Source organism: Python bivittatus, unplaced genomic scaffold, assembly GCF_059951505.1.
Source record: "Python bivittatus isolate LINGU-HERP-01145 unplaced genomic scaffold, Pbiv_v1 ctg000070_np1212, whole genome shotgun sequence".
NCBI lineage: Eukaryota > Metazoa > Chordata > Lepidosauria > Squamata > Pythonidae > Python > Python bivittatus.
Window position 1 is genome coordinate 37,615,028 of NW_028277034.1, and position 20,279 is coordinate 37,635,306.

The 20,279-nt window shown below is 37.9% G+C and overlaps 1 protein-coding gene and 1 long non-coding RNA gene across 2 annotated transcripts in view; one reads left to right on the forward strand and one right to left on the reverse strand.

Annotated features, from left to right (window-relative positions):
* The window catches only part of LOC112541486 (uncharacterized), a 147,816-nt gene extending 139,906 nt beyond the window's left edge, over positions 1–7,910 (forward strand). Inside the window, exon 6 of the long non-coding RNA XR_015794606.1 lies at positions 5,567–7,910. This is a non-coding gene — a long non-coding RNA (uncharacterized LOC112541486). The remainder of the gene's footprint in view (positions 1–5,566) is intronic.
* LOC112541489 (uncharacterized) overlaps positions 1–19,901 on the reverse strand; it is a 131,172-nt gene extending 111,271 nt beyond the window's left edge. The window contains exons 1-2 of the mRNA XM_088132987.1: positions 19,769–19,901; positions 676–793 (exon numbers count right to left, since the gene is read on the reverse strand). Coding sequence (XP_087989113.1) covers positions 676–787 — 112 coding nt within the window. The 5' untranslated portion in view covers positions 788–793; positions 19,769–19,901. The remainder of the gene's footprint in view (positions 1–675; positions 794–19,768) is intronic.
* Positions 19,902–20,279: the final 378 nt, after the last annotated feature.

Below are 20,279 nucleotides of genomic sequence, written 5' to 3' on the forward strand. Positions count from 1 at the left end.
CTACTTCCACCAAGGAAGATGACATTTTACATGGCAAGGGATAGTAGACATCCTTTACTATGGTTCCTTAACAAAGGAAAAGGGATGGAAGTAAGGGATAATTTAGCTTACATGCTAACACCTTTCACAACAGCATTTAAAAGCCAGTGGTATGCTAAATGTGGCACTAACATTCTATGTGTTTTATTTAAAAAAAACAAACACATGGGAGAATTTGAGAAAATAGCAAATAAGACAATGGAGATACAGTTGCTGCCAAGCAACGCTCTTCTACACACATAGTCTCCAAAGACAGTTTCTCATTGGGCTGTTTGCACATCATGTTTAATTGGGTTGGCTGGAAGACATAAGCATATCGTGAGAACTCTCAACCAGCACAAATGATTCAACTCACCCAGGCGCAAGCCGCCAGAACTGGTAAACCTAGGAAGTGGGAACTCATAGCAAGCTGATTAAAGTGGACTCTCTTTATAGTATTTTCTTCACGTAGGCCCCACATCTGAGCTGAGTTGCCTCATCTTATGCCAGCTGAACTCCTCCTCCTCCTCTCTGCTTGACTCCAACAATCTCTCACATCCAGGGAGGTTTAAATTAAGCCCCAAACATACATGGTCTTGATGGGACTAACTTAATTCCCCCATCAATTAATTTGACCATATCACACAAATTACTTACCAGGGAGTTGTCTGTCCTTACTCAGGTTGCATCCTAGAGATCTTGCACAAGTGCAACCTCTCTGGGAATTCCCATCTGTTTCCTCAATAGTTTCCACCCCTCCTATGGTCATATGAGGCTGAAAAAGGGACATAAATGGGTAAAGATAAGTATTGCCCCCCCCCAGTCCAATCACAATTGTATCACCATAGGTTTCTGCTTCCCTGTAATGGGCAGAAAGAATAACCTTGAGGAACATGAAGAACAGCCAAAACCAAGACAATGGTCAGGTAAAAGAAATCTGAGTCTAGGGCAGAAATGTAATTTGAGAGTGGCTCAGACATGACCCTCCCTAGTTCTCACAAAGATAAAGGGAGGAAGGGGAAAGCATATTCAGACTTGCAAGATTCTCTTACTGTAACCTTATAATAAAAGTAGCATTAGCATTCATAATTTTGGTTTCCTAGTCTGGTCTACCTTGAATGGCTGACACTCCCTCTCTAGGTTTTTTTTTAAAATTAGAATACAGAAGTGGCGATGAAAACGACCATATACTAAAATGGCAGCTACATGGCAGACCAGCCATTCTGCCTCATCTGCTGCTAGCATGAAAAGGAGATTCTGTTGCTGGTGAGTTTATTGATTCATGTCATATCAACCATTGAAAAGTCATTGAAAAGAAGAAAATGCATTAGAATATTTTATTAACCTGTGTTACCATGTTTACTTTGGAGCTAGGGTTTTCTCCTACTTCTCCTAGTTCAGCAATATGGTTTAAGAATTGTTGCTTTCCTTTTTATGTTTTAGTAATTAAACTTTTTACATGTCAATAGGCATAAGCTTGATTCATTCCCCTCCAACTGTTTGATAAAGCAAACTGACATTTTCAGTTTCAATTATTTTTCAAGAGATTAATTTTACTTCTACTGATTTTCTGTATTTAGTTCTCCAGCTAAAATTATTTACCCTTGTTAGCATAAAATTAAATGTTTCTTATTTGTTTTCTGCCTACCAAGGAATCTATATGCTGTAACAAATGGTGAACATAGTATCTAGGTTTTATTTTTCAGAAATGGGGGTGAAATATTATGGATTTGCTTCTTCATCCTAACAGTCCTTGGGCAATCCTGAATGCAATCTGAAACCATTATAGGACCTGTGCAGTCTAATTTGAATGTTTCTCATTTTCTCTGATAATCCATTTTAACACTCTGACCATGTAGACTTCATAATTGCAAATCAAACTAATTTTCTCCCCTCCTAACTCCTCCTTGCTCCATCTGGTCTTCTATATTTTTTAATTTCTAATGAGTCCTGAAGTTCTCAATAGCTTGTCCATTTCACTGAGCTCTGAACTGATCTAATTTTCCTATTTTGGGCTTTTGTTTTTTGTGTATCTAGAAGTGTGTTGCATTAAATATTGGCCCAAGTTACTTTGTTGCCTCAAAAAGATCGTAAACTCCATCCCCTCCCAATACAAGATTCAACATGTTAACAAGTTTTGCAGAAATACTTAGATGTATATTCATTATGTCTTCATCTATCCCCACCGCACTCCCCACTTGAAACAGGTTGCATCACGGCCTCTGTGGCAAGATCAGCCTTAGCCCCATTCATTATAGGGCAATAGAAGCCAGAGCCCTATAAAATCAAAAGATCAGATCCAAAGTTTTGCTCATAGAGTTTTGATTGCAAGTCCTTTACAGATCTTAAAAATATATTGTGAACAATTTGGAGACTTTCCAAAAACTTCAGGGAAGGGGCATGGAGATGGAAAAACTGGCAATAAATGTTTCATTCATGAAAAACACTAGATCCAAGCAGTGGCTTCCTGTTTACATACCATAGTCTTGGGGGTTTAGAAATGTAAACCCATTATACATTAAAAATATATAAACCCATTAGTTCCTGTATCACTTTAATTCCCCATATTATTTTAAAGCCACTTTGAATAATTAGGAAATCTTAAGAACCATAATATAAGGCAGAGATGGCAGCCTTCAGTTATCCTATTTTCAACCCCCCAAAGAAATTCAGCAGCAAAATTTCTAACTTTCAATAGAGTTCAGTTTTTTTGTTGTTTTTTTGTTTGTTTGCTTGTTTGTTTTTTAGTTTTTCCTACAAAGGAAGTATAGAAATTGGAGTAAGAGGCTTCTGGGATGCAAGATCTTCACTGTACATCCTTAAAACCCCTCAAAGAGTTCCACTGAAATTCAGCCATTTTGCCTCCTAAATTTATCACTGCAATTTTTAGGGCATTTCAATGGTAGAAATAAAACCAATTTGTCTCCTGGTGGCTTTTTGCATGTTACCACCTTAACTCCCCTCAAAACCTCCATATTCAGCCAACTCTTTACTATGATATCATAAAGTTTCTGATGGTGTCACATGTGGCCCATCTGTTGGTTGCAGAAGGAAAATTGTAGCCTCTGACTCCAGAAATATACACCATAATGAGAGGACTCCATTCTTATAAAGTTTTCTCAAAACTTCCTATTCACTTCTCTGATCTTAGAAGTGACAGATTGTCCTAAGAGCCTGCCTAATCAAGAAAAAAGATAAATTCATCTCAATATTTTTTTTACAGTGTACCTTAATATCACATTTTTCCTTATCAAGTATGTGACATGTACAGACTCTATGAAACTATGGATCATATTGGCACTCATTTGGCAAAGCTCCATGATTTCATTATGTTTTACCACACCTGAGTATTGCAGCTACATCCACTGAATGCCAGTAAAAAAGTCTTAGTACACCAAAGCATCATTTATTTTGCATTATACCCTTAGGCACTTTTCTGTAGATTCATCAATTCATAATTACCCTTCCTTGTTTGAGTTCAAGTGTTAAGTGAGAAGCTCACTAACATAATCAATCTTCTCCAGTTTAAAAGAAAAGTATTTGACACATCTTTTAATAAAATCATGGGTCGATCATCTGTTATTAAAGTAAAACTTATAAATGCAAAAGCATTTCAAAATCCTATTGCTTTATATGGTAGGCTACAAACTAAGCTCACTAAGTAATTGAATAATTTGGAGCCCTGCAGGGACTCGAATTGATCACGTCAAGCTGTAGAATGTGCTTAGAAAAATGGGAATCCCAGAACATCTCATTGTCCTCATGCAAAATCCATGTACAGGTCAGGAACCCACAGTTCAGACAGAACATGGTGAAACAGACTGGCTCCAGGTTGGCAAAAGAATGAGACAAGACTCTCCCCTTGTTTATTCAATGCTGAATATAAATTAAGGGAAGCTGAATTGGAAGAAGATGAACATGATTTTAAAATTGGAGGGAGAAACATCAATAACCTGCATTATGCTGGTAACACTACTCTGATAACTGAAAATCTAAAGGATCTGCAAGTTCTAGTAATAAGAGTCAAGGAGCACAGTGAAAAAATGGGACTAAAATTAAATATAAAGAAGACCAAACGAATGACAATAGGTACAACAAACAGCCTTAGAATTGACAATGAAGATCCTGAAATGATAAATAGCTTTTGCCTTTTAGGAACAACCATCAACAGTAAAGAATCAAGCAGTCAAGAAATACACTGCAGACTAGCACTTGGTAGAGCAGCCATGAAGGCCTTGGTAAAGATATTCAGATGCCATGATGGGTCTATAGTGAAAATTGGACTTTGAAGAAGGAGGATAGAAAGAGTATTGACTTTCTTTAATTTTGCTGTTGAAGAAGACTCCTGAGATTATCATGGACAATCAAGAAAACAAACAAATGGATCATTGAACAGATCAACCCAGACTTCTCATTAGATGCATAAATGACCAGGTTCAAATTATCCTACTTGGGACATATTATGTGAAGATCTAGCTCTCTGGAGAAGGCTGTAATGCTGGGAAATTTGAAAGGAAAGAGAAGCAGAGGATGACCAGCAGCAAGGTGGATGGACTCAGTTACAGCAGTGAACTGCAACCTGAAGGATGAGGTTGGAGATAGATCATCCTGGAGAAAATCTATCTATGTGGTCGCTAAGAGTTGACACCAACTTTATGGCACATAATCAATCAATCAAATAGACCAGAATCAAGTCACATTTTAACATAATTTGTGTAACTTACTCATATGAGTAACTCAAATAGACCAAAAGTGCAAGCCTGTTCAGTGCAGAAGATCTCACTAGAATGGGCATGCAACTAAGTACACCATCATCACAGCATAATTCAGAGCCATTACTACTTATTTGCACTTATAATAGAGCACTTGGCAAGAACAGAAGTGAGAGTGTTTTGTTTATAAAAAGAATGCTGCTGGCTTGGGGCAAAAGCTCAGTCTAATTCAGCTTTCTTTCTGGGTCTCACAGTAGGCAGCCAGATACATTATGGAAACTACAAGCCATCAAAACTAGTAGCCACTGACAGTTTGAGTTCATCTATCTCTCGTTCAGTAGTGCTACTGAAGTCCAGTTTCTTCCAAAACAACCACTCTGGGGTCTGCCATAGAGTGTTCTGTGAGGTTGATATGCTCTAATATTACCCTGTCTTTGTTTTGAGTCCTGATGTCAAACTTGTGTCTGTGAGGAAGTCACATACCACCAGTAGATATCTATTTCCTTTAGTTGTTCTTGAGAGAGGGCCTACAATATCCATAGCTACTTTTGCAAATGGTTCTGGCCCAATAGGTACTCGTACCATCAGAGCTTCATCTTGTCTCCTTTTCCGTCTGACTAACTGGCATTTCCTACATGCCTGACAATGTTTACTGATATCTCCTCCAATTCCTGGCCAGTAAAATCTATCTCATGTTCAGGAGAGTGTTCTTTTCCTAACCAGGTGTCCTGCAAAGGGACTTTCATGCATCAGTTGATGAGTCTTTTCTCTGTATTAGCTAGGGATGACTAACCTATACTTTCTTGGGTAACTGGGTTTTTTCTTACCCTGTACAGGATATTATGTATACAGAAAGCAAGTAGACAAAGAAACGGGAAGTGACATCTGAGCATTTACAACTATTACAGGTAGGTAAGAGGACTGTCAGCTGCCAGGACCGCAAGCTATAGTAACCAGCCCATTGTGGTGTGATTCCTGCCTGGAGGTTGGCTTGGGAACTCAGCTTGGGTGCTCGAAAACAACACTGCTTAAAAGCAGAGCTTGGCCTGGAGCTCGGCAGCAACCAGAAGAGGAGTAACCATGCTGAAGCAGCACCTAATCCCAACAAGTGCAAGAACTTTTGGAGGGAGGCAAAGGTTGTATGCCACTTTACAAACTTTAACCCTTTTGTTTTAAGGACTGAGCATCAAAGTCTTATTTATGTGGCTACATCAACTTGCAAAGCCTAGGAGGGTGGAATTAACTCAGGGCAACTGCCTATTATCGGGAAAGGTGTGTGCTGCAATAAAGCATAATGTGTAGTTCCCTTTTACACTGTAGTATGTCCAGTTAGAAAACAAAGAACCCTCACAGCGTCTATTAATTCTTTTGCACAAAGTTTGTCCCCTTTGTGGAAAAGTTTGTGGAATCCAGAGGAGCACTGCTGGCAGATGATGGCGTGTGTGTGCATGTGTGTGTGTGTGTGTGTGTGTGTAAATAATGGATGAGCAAGTAATCAAGACTAATATTAAGTTTGGTTTAACACGTTGCACAAACTCACTCTGCAAGTGCTCAATAGGTACTGGCTTTTTATTACTATAGTATCTGAATATTGATATAAACAGATTACATGCTCACAATTGCCAGATCCTCAGATCACAACATTTATAACATTAAAAAACCATCAATATAGTAATAAAACTGCCCAGTAGAAATCCTGCCATAGGAAATAGGCTTATCCGATTATTATGGAGATCCAAGTGCATCTATGTTGGTGTCGATCTTTTCTAAAAAGAAATCCACAAATTGGTAGTCTACTAGGATTTCTTTTTAAAATTGCCCATGGAGTATTCCATGTTTATCCTCCCAAGTCACTGAAGTTACACATCAAAGAGTGTGTTTGCATTTCTGAAATAGATAACAGCACTGAGTCAGGCTCCAGGGTTTGTACAAACCATAAACTGAATTAACAATCTCACGTTAGTATGCCATAAAGATTAAGCAGGGACAGAAAAGAAAAAGAAATCCTTGTAGCAGGTGAATTAACAATTTTAAAGGCTTCCCAATGCCACTTTTTTACCATAATAGTCTAAATCCAAATGGCAACATTTTACTTTCATTCACATTGATTTCCCATTCAGTTTCAAGAGATTAACAATAATCTTTAGTCTAAGAATTTTAGTACCTGAAATTCAGGTAACCTAGCATTCTTCTTTATTTCTTTGGATTCTTCTGTTGCTGATTTCACTGAAATGCTGGAGGGTTTAACACTGTATACCAGCAGCACAAACTAGCTCTCATAGTAGCCAGGCTCATATACTATGCTAAACCATGATGTAGACATTTCTACATGAATTTTTGAACCCAATTGAAAGCTGATCCAGGTTTCTGTGTTCCAAAAACCTCAACAGTGTCAGAGCAGAGCGGATTTATTTCTGGCTCAGCTCTGCAGTAGGTACAACTATTAGCTACAACTATTGCAGAGCAGGTTGTTCATTTTGAGATGTTTTGCTTCATTTCCACACTAAATGAAACTCTTCTTTGATCCTCCTGCTGCGCTTGGGGTCTTGTAAGAGGAAGGCTGGCTTGAGGGCTTTGAGGTTCCCCTCTCAAACAGCAAGTGTGAAATTGACAAGAGTTTTGTCAGTTTCCCTCTAGACCTACAAAATGCTAGGCCACTTTTTTGTTGTTGTTGCTTCAGTTTCTTTTTTCCCTTTTGCCTAGAGTGAAATGAGAGGATGTTTGTTGCTACAGACCTGCAGTAACACAGAGCAGAACAGTAATTTTTTTATTATTGTTCTCAGCATTTCAAGTTGGCAGAAGTGAAAACAATTTTGGATTGCCTGAAAGCTGCTTCTGAGGTTAAGGGGAGTAAAAACAAGTGATAGTGTAGAAATAACCTGTCATTTGTTTAGTTATGCCTTAGTAATTTATATGAACTCAGCTGCTGTGTTTTGTAAGTCATGTGTTACAACTTAACACTCTATGCAAATTCAGCTTATTGTGGCATAGTCAACAAATAATGGATTAGTGTGAAGTGAATTGACATTAGTACAAATGAGTAGAGGTGAATAGAATTCTTATCCTGACCTTTGTTTAGAGGCAAAAAGAGCAAAATGCTATTCATTTGATTGAATTTCAGCCAAAAAAAAAAAGCACAAAAAGATAATGCTCAATTTTGCTTGTTCCTGTTGCTTACAGTTAGTGATATCAGTATAAGACACTGGATGTGTTTGGAAGTCAATTTTATTCCAGAAATCCAGCATGTAGACAGCTAAGAACATCTGGCCCAAAGGAAGGAACTGAAAGTGTCAAATATTGAGAGAAAGCATATCAGAGAAAAAGGTTTTGTTTTGTTTTTTTAAATCAGCACAAGTGGAGAAACACACAAAAAAATGCATAATACATTTTCATGGCAACTCCATTTTTCCTGAAAATCGAATAGAACAAACTTATGAAAAACTGAGTAAAATTGAATATAAGAGATTTGCTTTAGCTAAGCAAATCCTATACCATTTATTTAGTATACAGTTTGAATTAATTCAACAAATGCATTGATTAACATCATTTAGGTATAAATGTTAAGCAAATCCAAAAAAACAAACTAAGTGCCTCTAAATACAGAAGCTGGTGAAGAAAAAACAAAGATCAACTATAATCTCAGTTTGGACAAGTTTATGGAAACAAGTAACACTCTAGGATAATCCCAGTTAGAAAATTGGAATTTTGGGGGAGGGGGAAGTCATACATTATTAAAACTTGAGATCATCTTATTGCTAAAAAGGTTTTTATACCATTTGAATTCTTGTAAAAGGAATTTGGATTTGCTAAAATTGTGAAATGACAATATATTCAATTAAAGATGTATCTTGATTTCACACTATGATCCAGATCATTTGGCACCTTCTAAAACTTCTAAATTATTAATATTGAAATGTGTTTGGGGTTATTCTAAATCATATATATGTGTGTGTATGTGTGTATGTATATGACATTTCAAGACTTTGCTAATGGGGGTATTAGTTATTTGCAAAAGCTCTGAAATAAAGAGATGGAATATCCCTTATTAACAAATCAATGGCTAACAGTCTTTTGGAGGGATGTGGCTATAATAAATTGAATAAATAAAATAAAATAAAAATAAGAGTCTTAAACAGGTATGTGCAAAATTCATCAATCCATCCATCTGGGAATGACTTAGCAATTTTAAGAAGTAAATCATCTGAATCACAATTGGTATGAGTTGTTAGGGCTAGCCTGGCCCCGAGGCTGACATGATTCATCCAAAATGTCATGTCCCAAACACCTCAAAATGCTTCTGGTCTGGAGGATTTATTTCTGGACAGCCTAGTCTGGGAGTAGGTTTGACAAAGTCATGAGGGAAACAAAATGTTTCAGAATTCTCTGGAGTGTTCCAATCATGAATTACCAAATTTTGTATATCCTTAGTTCTAAAGAATATTAAGTACATTTCTTATTCTCATAATAGGAAACTAATTAAATTTTTTTTTCATGTTTACAGGACACTCCAGACAATATTTAAAAAGGGTAGGCTGTCCATTTCATTATGCTGGAAGTGTAAAATAGGTAAATCATTAATCATTTGATTAATCATTTGATAGAAGCTTGTCCCACATCTTGGTTTAATATGCTTAAGTTTATTAATCTAGTGTTACAAAATCAGTGTAGATGTACTTCTGAATTATATACCAAAAACTTAGAACTTATTACTGTATAAAGAACTATGGATTTATTGAGGGGAGAAGCGGGGCTTAAAAAACTGCTCTTCAACTTTGGGAAGAAAATATGATACCAAATTTACAATCAGGAATTACTGAGATGTGTTCACTTTCTATTTATGAACTGGATCTCTGTTGAGATTCAGTGAAATGATTGAAAAATATTATGCCATGTGGTCAAGATTGAATGATGTATTTCAAAATTAGGCTGAATGCTTTCTTGTATGGTAATATAATAAAACATGATATAAGATATATTTGCTGTATTTTTTATTGTATTTATTGTTTGTTTTTGTGTGTTCTTCCTTTATCTCTCTGCTTCCTTTGTTTTAATACTACAGTTTTAATGCATTTTATATAAAGCATTTATGTATTTATCGTCTATATTAATATAAATAATTATGTTCTATTAATATTATATAAGTTTTATGTGATACATTGGGAGGGATCATTTGAACTACACCATGTCCAATAAGAATCTAAATAAGAAATCAATCTGACCATGCATCCAGATTAGACAAATAGTAGATAAAACAAGTGCCATTCATAATGCCAGCATGAGCCACAATTTAGATTCAGTTGTACTTCTGAATGGCAATGAGCTGATGTCTACAAGAGGGTTCCTCAACCTTGGCAACTTTAAGATGGGTGGACTTCAACTCCCAGAATTCCCCAGCCAGCCTTCTGGGAGTTGAAGTCCACCCATCTTAAAGTTGCCAAGGTTGAGGAACCCTGGTCTACAACAACCAGAAGCAGAAGAGAACAAGGGCCCCGCACTTCGGATATTTGTGTAGCAGTGGGAATTTCAGCACGGCTGGCAAGTTATAACTGCATACCACCTGAACTGTCTCCCCATTCATCTCTAAAGCTGGTTAAGTATTTCCTCTTGCTTTTTTGCTTTGGTCCTGAAATATCTCTAGGCAGATTAAAATCTATTATGTAAGCAAACAAGTACCCCAGCTCTGTTCCTCATTTGCTATTTATAGAGTTTAAAAAAAAAACACGAAGGAGCAGTCAAAATGTTGATTCATTTGGAATCTGAATTAGAACCACTCGTATTGTGCCAGAAATGTCTCACCTCAAGCTGCAGAATGTTTATAAAGATATCATTATAAAGAACAACTTAAAAACACAATAAGAATCTGGTACTAAAATAATCACAAAGTTATTGTAGACTTCAGTAAGCATATATTATATTGGAATGAAATCTGAATTAAAGAATTAGCTATTTATAGCTCCCAATGGAGACTTAGCAATTACTATGTAGCTTAAACTATGACAATTGCAACAGTTGTAAAGCTCTGGCACTTTGGCCTGAAGCCTCTTTGTTTTCAGTGTTCCTGCTAAAGATGCAAGTCTTCCTGCACAAACCAATCTGAAGAAATCCTGTGCCTCTGTCAGAGCTAAAATGTGTGCTTGCATGCAGATAAGAAAGGAGTTCTAAATAGTGCAATATCTAGACTGCTGTTAAAATTTAAACTTGTTTTGTGAAAGAGTTATGAATCTCTTTAAAAGTTTAAGATCTTGTGGAACTGCCAATTTGTTTTTAATCAGTAAACCCTTATTATTTTTGCCTCATCCAACTTCAGTACCAACCAGTATACGAAGAAAATGTTCCCTTCTTTACACCTCATATGTGGACAGCTACAGGGACGTAACATTTGTTTAAAACATTTGAGTCACTTCCCTGTACAGCCTTTCCATCCAATCAGACTGCCAGAAATCTTCTGGGCACAGTTCAAAGCACCAGGGCTTACTTTTAAAGCCCTAAATGGCCTTGGTCCAGGATAACATCATATGAACTATACTCTCCTACTTTTACAGCTGGGTGTAGGAATCCTTCCCTCTTTTGTGCGATCTCTCTGTCTCTCTCCATATAAAATCATTTTGTTGCTTAGTGACAGGATACATTACACCAAGGTCGTAAAATGTTCAGTAGAAAGATTATTTTCTTCTGGTTCCTCAGAGGCAGAAAAAGGCATTATGATTATTCTGTTACTGTACATTTCTATACCATCCTTCCTCCAGGTCCCTTAAGTGGTATACGCATCATTGCTTCCATCCCTTTTCTGCCACAACAGCAACCCTGTAAGGCTGGGCTGAGAGACTGACCCAATATCACCCAGTGAGCTTCCATAGCTGAGAGTTCACTCGAATTGGATCTCCCCAGTTCTAGTCCAGCCTCTGAACCGCTGGTTAAGTCTGCTTGTGTGAATATCAGGAGTTGCAGTAAGCTGTGAAAAGAGAGACTAGCAAGTTTTGAAATCATCTGTTTTGGAGGTAGAGTTCAAATGGGTACAGCACGATACATAGTAAATGAAAATGGTCAGACTGTGTGCGCCCAACTCCCAGGCATATGCTGCAGAATTGTCTTGAGCAAACGCACCATTTCATTGAGTTTTATGAGGAGAATGAAGGCAGATATCCATGCAAAGCAAGTACTAAATTGTGTGTTTTGATGTTAGGGTTGCTAGAAGCGCAACATAAAATAGGTGAGTAATAGTATTAGGAACCGTGTGATAGAGAGAGCAAAGGTTTATCTGTAATGAGTTTGTTTTGTTGGAAAAATGCTTTGTGAAACTGAGGAGAATCAGTTTATGATGCTATCTGACTCTTGATATGTGTAGTTCCATACATTTGCTTTCTAATTGACTCAGGTGGTATGAATGAGAATAAAAAATGAAAAAAATTGCCATGATTTGTCCATGTAAATAAAAACTTTGAGAAAAAAAATGTTTTGGGGTTCACATTTTCATGTGCAATTAATATAGGCAAATTTAAAAATCATTTAGTAAGCATGAATTTTCCAGTGTCTCATATACAATTCTTATTCACTCTTGTTGCAAACTACTAAAAAATGTATCCTGTCCCTTTCCAGGTGCAATAGAGTAGAACAAGAACATGAATCCCATGGGAATGGGAATAACTTATAAAATCAGAGCAAATAGGTACTGATTCCATTCTGTCAGACTGCATTTTGTACTAGCTTGACAAGGAAATACTTGCATTTTTTTCTTCTTTGAAAGTCCATCATTTGCTTCTTTCTTTTATTTGGACTGCCATACTTATTCTAGGGCAAAGATATTTTGGAAAAGAAAGCAAGCAGATAACAGCTCAGTGTGGGATACAATTATGTACTAGGTCTAAGTTCAGTTTGCTTTATTATTTATGGAATTTGTATACAACCCAATTATAAATTCAAAGCAGTTCATAGACATAATCATAAAACATAGTGAAATGGAGAACATGCTTAAGCCTCCTAAAACATTATACTGTAAAATTAAGATTCTGATCAACATGCAGAACATCGCCAAATTGTTTGGAACGTGCAGTGCGAGATATCAGATATCTCCAAAAGCTTGTTGGAACAGCCAGATATTAATAGTTTTCTTGAAGATGAAAGAGTGGTGGCCATCCAGACTTTGGAGTTCATTCCAAAGCTTTTGGCAGAGATGGGAAAGCTTGACTTCCAGGTCTTTGCATTCTTCACCTCTCCAGCTGGGGGAACTGTAGCATCCTCTCCTTCAAAATAGCTGGATAGAATCAATTCTGAAGAAACAGTCCCAAAGATACCCAAGACAGACTTCTGCAGTCTTTATAGTCTATTACCAGCACCAGGAGTTGTGCTTGGAAACCTGCTAGAAGTCAGTGTAGTACCTACAATTTTAGTATAATACTAAACCAGCTTAGAGATTAGATTAGCCCCATTCCTACTGGCCTTTTGTGAGGCCCTGAAAACTTGGTTTTGTGCCCAAGCCAAGGACCCTGGGTATGTGACAGAGCCAATCTTCTGGCTATGTTGACAGTTGTTTTATGATGCTTGGCTGCTATGTGTTTTATTTTTTATGTTATGTATTTTATTGTAAGCCACCTAGAGTCTCATGTATGAGATGGGTGGCTATATAAATTGAATAAACAAATACAAATCCAGTCTAGAGGTAATAAGAATGTGAGTTACTGTTGCCAGAGCTGTCCACTCAAAGACACACACAACTGTCACACCAGCCATTAGTGGGCAAAGATCGTTTTGGGCATAGTCTCCACCTGTTGATTCATCTGGAGCCACTTAGTTTAACTGTGGTTGAATTAATCACAGTTGATTGGTGCATATTGTGCTATATCATAATCTGTAGCCCACTAACCACCATGGCTGTATTCACACAATACTCCAAAACAAACCAGATTATGGTTTAATACCATGTATGAAGCCGGTCTCTTTTCCTTCCCCTAAATATTCTTATACAACAGCTAAGTAGTGGGAGCAATATTACAATGTCTTCACATTTGTATTGCGCAAACAGTACAAGCCATGTTATTGTGTTTTCTTCACATGTTACAGTGTTCTCTCCATTCAGTAGAATGAGGCTGCAATCCAATATACACACTCACATTTAAATAGGTCCAAGTGAATTCAACAGGACTTCTATAGCTGAGCATTGGCTTGGGGCTACCTTTTCATTGACAACCCTGTCCCCTTCCCAGTCCTGCTGAAGGCAGATATACGGATTGAAAACCAAGTTCATCTAGTGGACCACACTAATTTCACAACTGGGGCCGTGCTTCGTGCATAAAGAGCCCAGGGACAAAATGGAAATAAATTAAGTGTCTTCTCTTTAGGTGCTAACAGATTCCATGGTACAGGATTTATCTTTTTTTCTTTCTTTTCCCTCCTGGGAACATTACTGATGAAACTTCTTAAGACATTCTCCATTTGAAACAAATTCCCTCCACCAAACCCCAGGTATTTCCAGATTAGGAATCATTCAAATGAAGCAGTGCCTTTCTGCTATGTGACCCTCTGATGATCCTATGTGTTAAACCAGCTCCTCATTATCTGAGTTCAGACCAGTTTCTGTGAAAATCAAAGTGCTTCATGTTTGCCTGCTTCTTGTTTGAGATAGTGCCTGTCACCTCAAGGTCACAGGTTCAAATCTGGCCCACATCAGTGGTGACTGAAAGCTTTTACCATCTGCTGACAGTTCAATGGCCTGTGTGAAATGAACTGAAAGAGTTGTACTTTGTTTCTAGGGAGGAAGAAAGGTGTTACAATCACACCCAGAAAGACCAGTCGGTAACTTTCGAAGAGTAGCTTCAACAAGAAAGGCCAAATTTAACTTCATGCAGTTATCTTTTCCTGAAGAGTATTTGAAGATTGTGTGTTTGTGTGTGTGTGTGTTCAAGTTATTGATGGATTATTACTGTACTACCAATTCTACTCCAGCATTTGCAGTTTTTTTTTTTTTTTAAAGAGATCTAGGAAAGGGAATCCCAGTTCTTTGTCACTACCATAATCTCATGATTCAGCAGTCCTTAGCTGTTTGTGAAACTAATAGACGTACCTTGAATATCTTAATGTAAGTATTATTTCAGATTTTTAAAACCCCAAAAGCTGGTTTTGTTGGAGGGGGCTGCTTGGGTATGCACCCAACAAGCTCTACTATCCTGTCCTAAATAATCACATTGAGAAGACCTAGCAACAGTTCCTATGATCACAGCAACTGAAAAAGCATGCATTCACAGACAACTGTGAAGTAAAAACTAAAATAATTGAGATACCCCTATATATTTTGCTACATCAGTGATCATTCTGTTTGATTTGAGTAATCTCTGCTTTTATTGGGATTATTTATATGTTGAGCTCTCTCTCTAGAGCAGTGTTTCTCAACCTTGGGAACTTTAAGATGTGAGGACTTCAACTCGCAGAATTCCCCAGCAGCTTAAAGATCCCAAGGTTGAGAAACACTGCTCTAGAGTCAGCTAACCAAGGCTACAGCTGTATGCATAAACATGAGAATGAGTTTCCCAAAATTAAGTGGATGCATTTATTATGAGCAACAGAGTTTATTTCAGATTGCACTGCAACAGTGCATTGTCCACACAGTAACACTGAGCAACAGGTTTAACTTTCCTAATTGTTTTTGTTGGAATTGTTCCTCTGGTGCAACATTAATCTTAATTGATTTTGTGCAATACTTAAGTTGCTCATTCTAACTGAGATATGAATCTGAACTATTGCCAGAAGCACAGAACTGACCTCTATGCTCTTGAAAAATTGCCCTTGCTTCTTAAACAATGCAGTGCTTGACATGCTTACTGAAAAATGAGTCCTATGGCCATTTACCACCAGAAATATGAAATGACAAGTAAAAATGATATTACTTTTTTTCTTTAATTCACCTCTGAAGCTAAAATCCTTGCTTACCTGAACTCAAATGAGATTTACTTCTCAGCAGATATAGAAGGAACAGAAAACCTGCAGCTTGGAGACCAAATCTCAAGTGAGGTTTCACCCCTCTAATCTCACTTTGTTCTCCATCATTCAATCAATCAATCAGTCAATCACTCCTTCCTCCCTCCCTTCCCTCCCTCTTTGAAGAGGAAATGAATGCCTCCTTTCATTCAGAAGGAAGCTGGGTAGAATATCTCTCATACTTCTCTTTGTGGTTAGAGAGATTGCCTTTTTCTGCTAAGAACTTTCACCAAAGAGAGAACAGAGGCATGACCTGAGTCCATAAGCAAATACAGTATGTGCCCCTCCACCAAGTCTGCATATGGAGTTGCATATGCAACTTAGAGTTATCCATAGTTATTACTAAAATGCAATTTTTAACACAATAGAGCAGGAAAACTACTAAATATTTGACAGGAAACTGATCATATCTTTTTAATTTTCATTAAATTTAAAAGCAAAGGAAGTGCCATTTGTTGTTGTTGTTTTGACTTTACCCATTATCTTCATCAACATGAGAGGCCAAATGCATCTCTTAGGCAGAAAAACTGCACCCCTTGAGAACAGAAAAGACGACGGAAAACTTAATTTCTCCTGTGCAAAGACTCAATACTGACATTATCCAGCTTATTAAATATATTTGGGGGTAGGAAAAGTATTCAGTGCACAGGTTGGATTCAGTGCAATCACCCATTAATAGAATTGCACCATACGGATATTTTGCAGAAAGTGCTGGGACTTTGCAAATATTCTTCTTTGGGGAAAAGAGTTAAATATTTAGCTCAGTTGCACTATGATGACCTTTCTCAAAGAGCCATTGCTGGCAGTCAAGCCCTCACAACCATCAAGCATGGTTGATTGGAAGCTTTACTTCATGATCCCAGTGATGTCATTTGTTGCTAACAGAGCATCCTACATCTCTTGGTTAAATGTGCAGGCCAGTGTTCCTGGACTGGGCGTTCTTTACATGCAGCATCTGGCTGAAAGCTGTACAGACACTTTGTCTGGTTCCAACATCACCAGCAGAATAAGTACAGCTTTTTAAGCCATGTGGTAAGCGTTCGTTCATTTCAACTTGCTATTTTCTGAATGGTTTCAATGGTCCCCATGACGCTACAATAAGCCTCATCCTTTGCAGGATTTATATAATGTTCTGTCTTGTTTGAAAATGCATATGAGCAATACAGTGTACAGTTTTTCACATAAGGAAGCAGTAACAGACTTCATTTATTTGGGCTCCAAGATCACCACAGACGGAGACTGCAGCCATGAAATTAAAAGATGCTTGCTCCTTGGGAGGAAAGCTGTGGCAAACCTAGACAGCATATTAAAAAGCAGAGACATCACCTTGCCGACAAAGATCCACATAGTCAAAGCTATGGTTTTTCCAGTAATAATGTATGGTTGTGAGAGCTGGACCATAAAGATGGCTGAGTGCCAAAGAATTGATGCCTTCGAACTGTGGTGCTGGAGAAGACTTAAGAATCCCCTGGACTGCTAGGAGGTCAAACCAGTCAATCTTAAAGGAAATCAATCCTGACTGCTCATTGGAAGGATTGATAATGAAGCTCAAGCTCAGATACTTTGGTCACCTAATGCGAAGAGAGGACTCTTTGGAAAAGACCCTGATGCTGGGAAAGATTGAAGGCAAAAGGAGAAGAGGACGGCAGAGGATGAGATGGTTAGATAGCATCACTGAAGCAATAAGCATGAAACTGAGCAAACTCAGGGAGGCAGTGAAGGACAGGAAGGCCTGGCACGATATGGTTCAAGGGGTCACGAAGAGTCGGACACGACTTAATGACTGAACAACAATGGGTTGTTGTTAGAAGTCAAAGTACTCAATTATGATTTTTTCAATTAAGTTCCTATTCCAGATTGCAGTAATATGGGAAGATTTTATACGTATTACCAAATGACATAAAGTAATAGATTGGTCAGATAATACTACTAAATATTACTGGAATTATGCTGGTCTATGACTAACAAACCATTCATTCTTACTGGGGATGTATTCTAGAGACAAATTTCTGAGGTAAATAAAATTATGGAAATGATGTTCTACTGCCATAATATTTGCTAATACTCTGGGTTCAGCTATAGTTTATCTAATGTATCAGTTGTTATACCAACACAGTGGCAGTTATATTCATATCTAAAAAACTGGTCATTTTAGAAAAATTCCATCTGTTCTTTCATGAAGGTTAGTGGTTTCTAAAAGTATAACAAAAATCATAGGATACCAACCATGCTGAAAGAAATATAAAAGCTGAGACTAGCTATTAGCATAACCTATTTTTTTTCTCCTGTTATCTAACACATTAGGCATATTTGTCCAATAAACCACAATTGGCAAGATGCTAAGGCATAATAATTTACAAGCCACAAGGCCTGGGTTCATACAACACATTAAACTATAGCCAAACAAACCACATTATTCATTCTGGATTGTATAATATGTTGCAAGAGATTTTTGGAGAACTCACTGTTCACACAGACACATGTTTACTTATAAATATTGTAGCAGTTCTACAAGTCATAGAATTCTGGGTAGTGTTAACTTAGCATTGTAGGTTTAAAAAACCACAGAGAAATTAACAGCCATAGTTAAGGAGCCAGTGTTTACATTCACATTAGATAGCCAAATTGCCACTCATGTAATATGTTATATAAACACACTCAGTAATTAGGCTATAAAAAGTCCCTTTGCAGCAATGGAAAGGTTTTTAAAAACCTATTTACTGCAGAATTTCTTGGAAGAATGCCCAGTTGAACTCAATGGGACACATTTGTTAGCATGTGTGCATCAGATTGAGCTGTCTGTCAGCAGATACATTGTTCTGCTCAGGGTGCATTTCTTCATTTAAGTGGTTCTCCATTTTAATTTTAATGAAGGGAAATTCTGTTCCCATCCTTCAAACAAATTCTAGCACGCATTACAACAAAATACACTTGTAGATATTTGTATAATAGTAATGTAATTAAGTATTTGTGTGTGTTTAATTAAAGGAACTTTTCTCCTACTCTTAAAACTTATAATTTCTTATTTGGACAAAAAAAAAATAAGTCAGCTGATGAATCAGGGTATATGTGTTTACCACAAAGCACAATTTTGCAGAAGATGGGAGATATAACCCAACCTACCTGGGAAACACTGAGTTATGGAAGATCAGTATATAAATATTCAATCTTGCTATTATCCCAGTTGCCCCACAGCTGAACTTAATAACTGAATAGATTCTGGGGCCAAATCCTTCAAAAGAGATTGATTTATCCACTAAAGCCTCTCAGTTCACTGAAAGGAAAGTAGTGGGGTACCAAACTGAAATTTAAAAGCAATTTTAACAGATGTTTCAGAAACAGCACCATTCTACAAATGGTTTCCTTTGCTAATGTTATGCTAGTATTATCCATGGCTAAGGCTAAATCTGTAGGAAACCGCTGTATTTGAAGAACCAGTTATAACTGCACACATCTGGTTCTCAGTTTATCTTGGCCTGGCAGAAGATCCTTTTTAAAAAGTCTCTGTTTCAATTATCGCTCTCTGTCTCACACACATAAAATTGCTGCTGAAGTACCAAGCTATAACTAAATTGGCAAGGCACGATAATTAGAAATTAATCTAAAGGCAGCTTTCGTCTCGATGTAATATCAGTGAAGGGGTTTTGCAGTGTGTCACAGGACAGAGGAAGACAAGAAAAAAGTAACAACAGTGATCCATCTCACCATCTTTGTTCTGATGGTTTCAGCCAGCGAAAAGACGGAGGAGGAATACATATCTTTGTTAAAATAATACTGATGGTGGAAGACGTTGAGCTACAAACGGTGCAAGCTGAGCCCAAACTACTCCTCACCTAATGTAATTGCCAAAATGCCAAACGAACCTGGAAACGTGGGAGGAAGGAAACTAATTCGCTTCCTCTGATTGCTTTGATTTTTACTGTGTTCCAGCTCCATCCACTCAGTTTGTCCGGGGGCTGGGATGCGTCAGGCTTGGTGACGGGGTGCCCCCCTCTTTTTAACTGTTATTTCCAAGTCACATTTCAGATTCAACTCCCCAAACTCTTTGATCTTCCTTTCTGTCTCCTTACCCGGAAGAGAACCTTTGCCTGCTCAGCTGGGCGCTCGAAGCACACGTGGAAAACCTGGCACGGCTCCCTGTTCTTGCCAAATTTAGTCACACAAAGAGGCCAGAAAGGGGAAGAAGGGAGAGGATGAAAGAGACAGCCGGCGGGACATCAAAGCGACCCACTGCCCCGCCCCTGCGCGCCCTCTAACCCCGCCCTCTGCCTATATAAGGAGAGGCTGCCGCGGTGGCCTTTCTCACGCAACGGCTCGGTTTCTAGATGCTCGTCTTCCTGGCGATTCCCGAGTTTATTTGTAATGAGTGATAGGAAGCTTTACCCCGCGTCTCTTTCTCTTCCGCCCCCTCGAGTAAATAGACAAGCGTTTAATATACATACACAAGTAGAACGTGCTTTGTTTCAGAGCCGGCTTACCGACTATGATTTCGCCCCCCCACTTTCCACTAGCTTGTTTTGGCTTCATCCCGCCTTTCGTCCCACCTCATTTGTTTTTCATTAAATAGTCTGAATTTCCGGA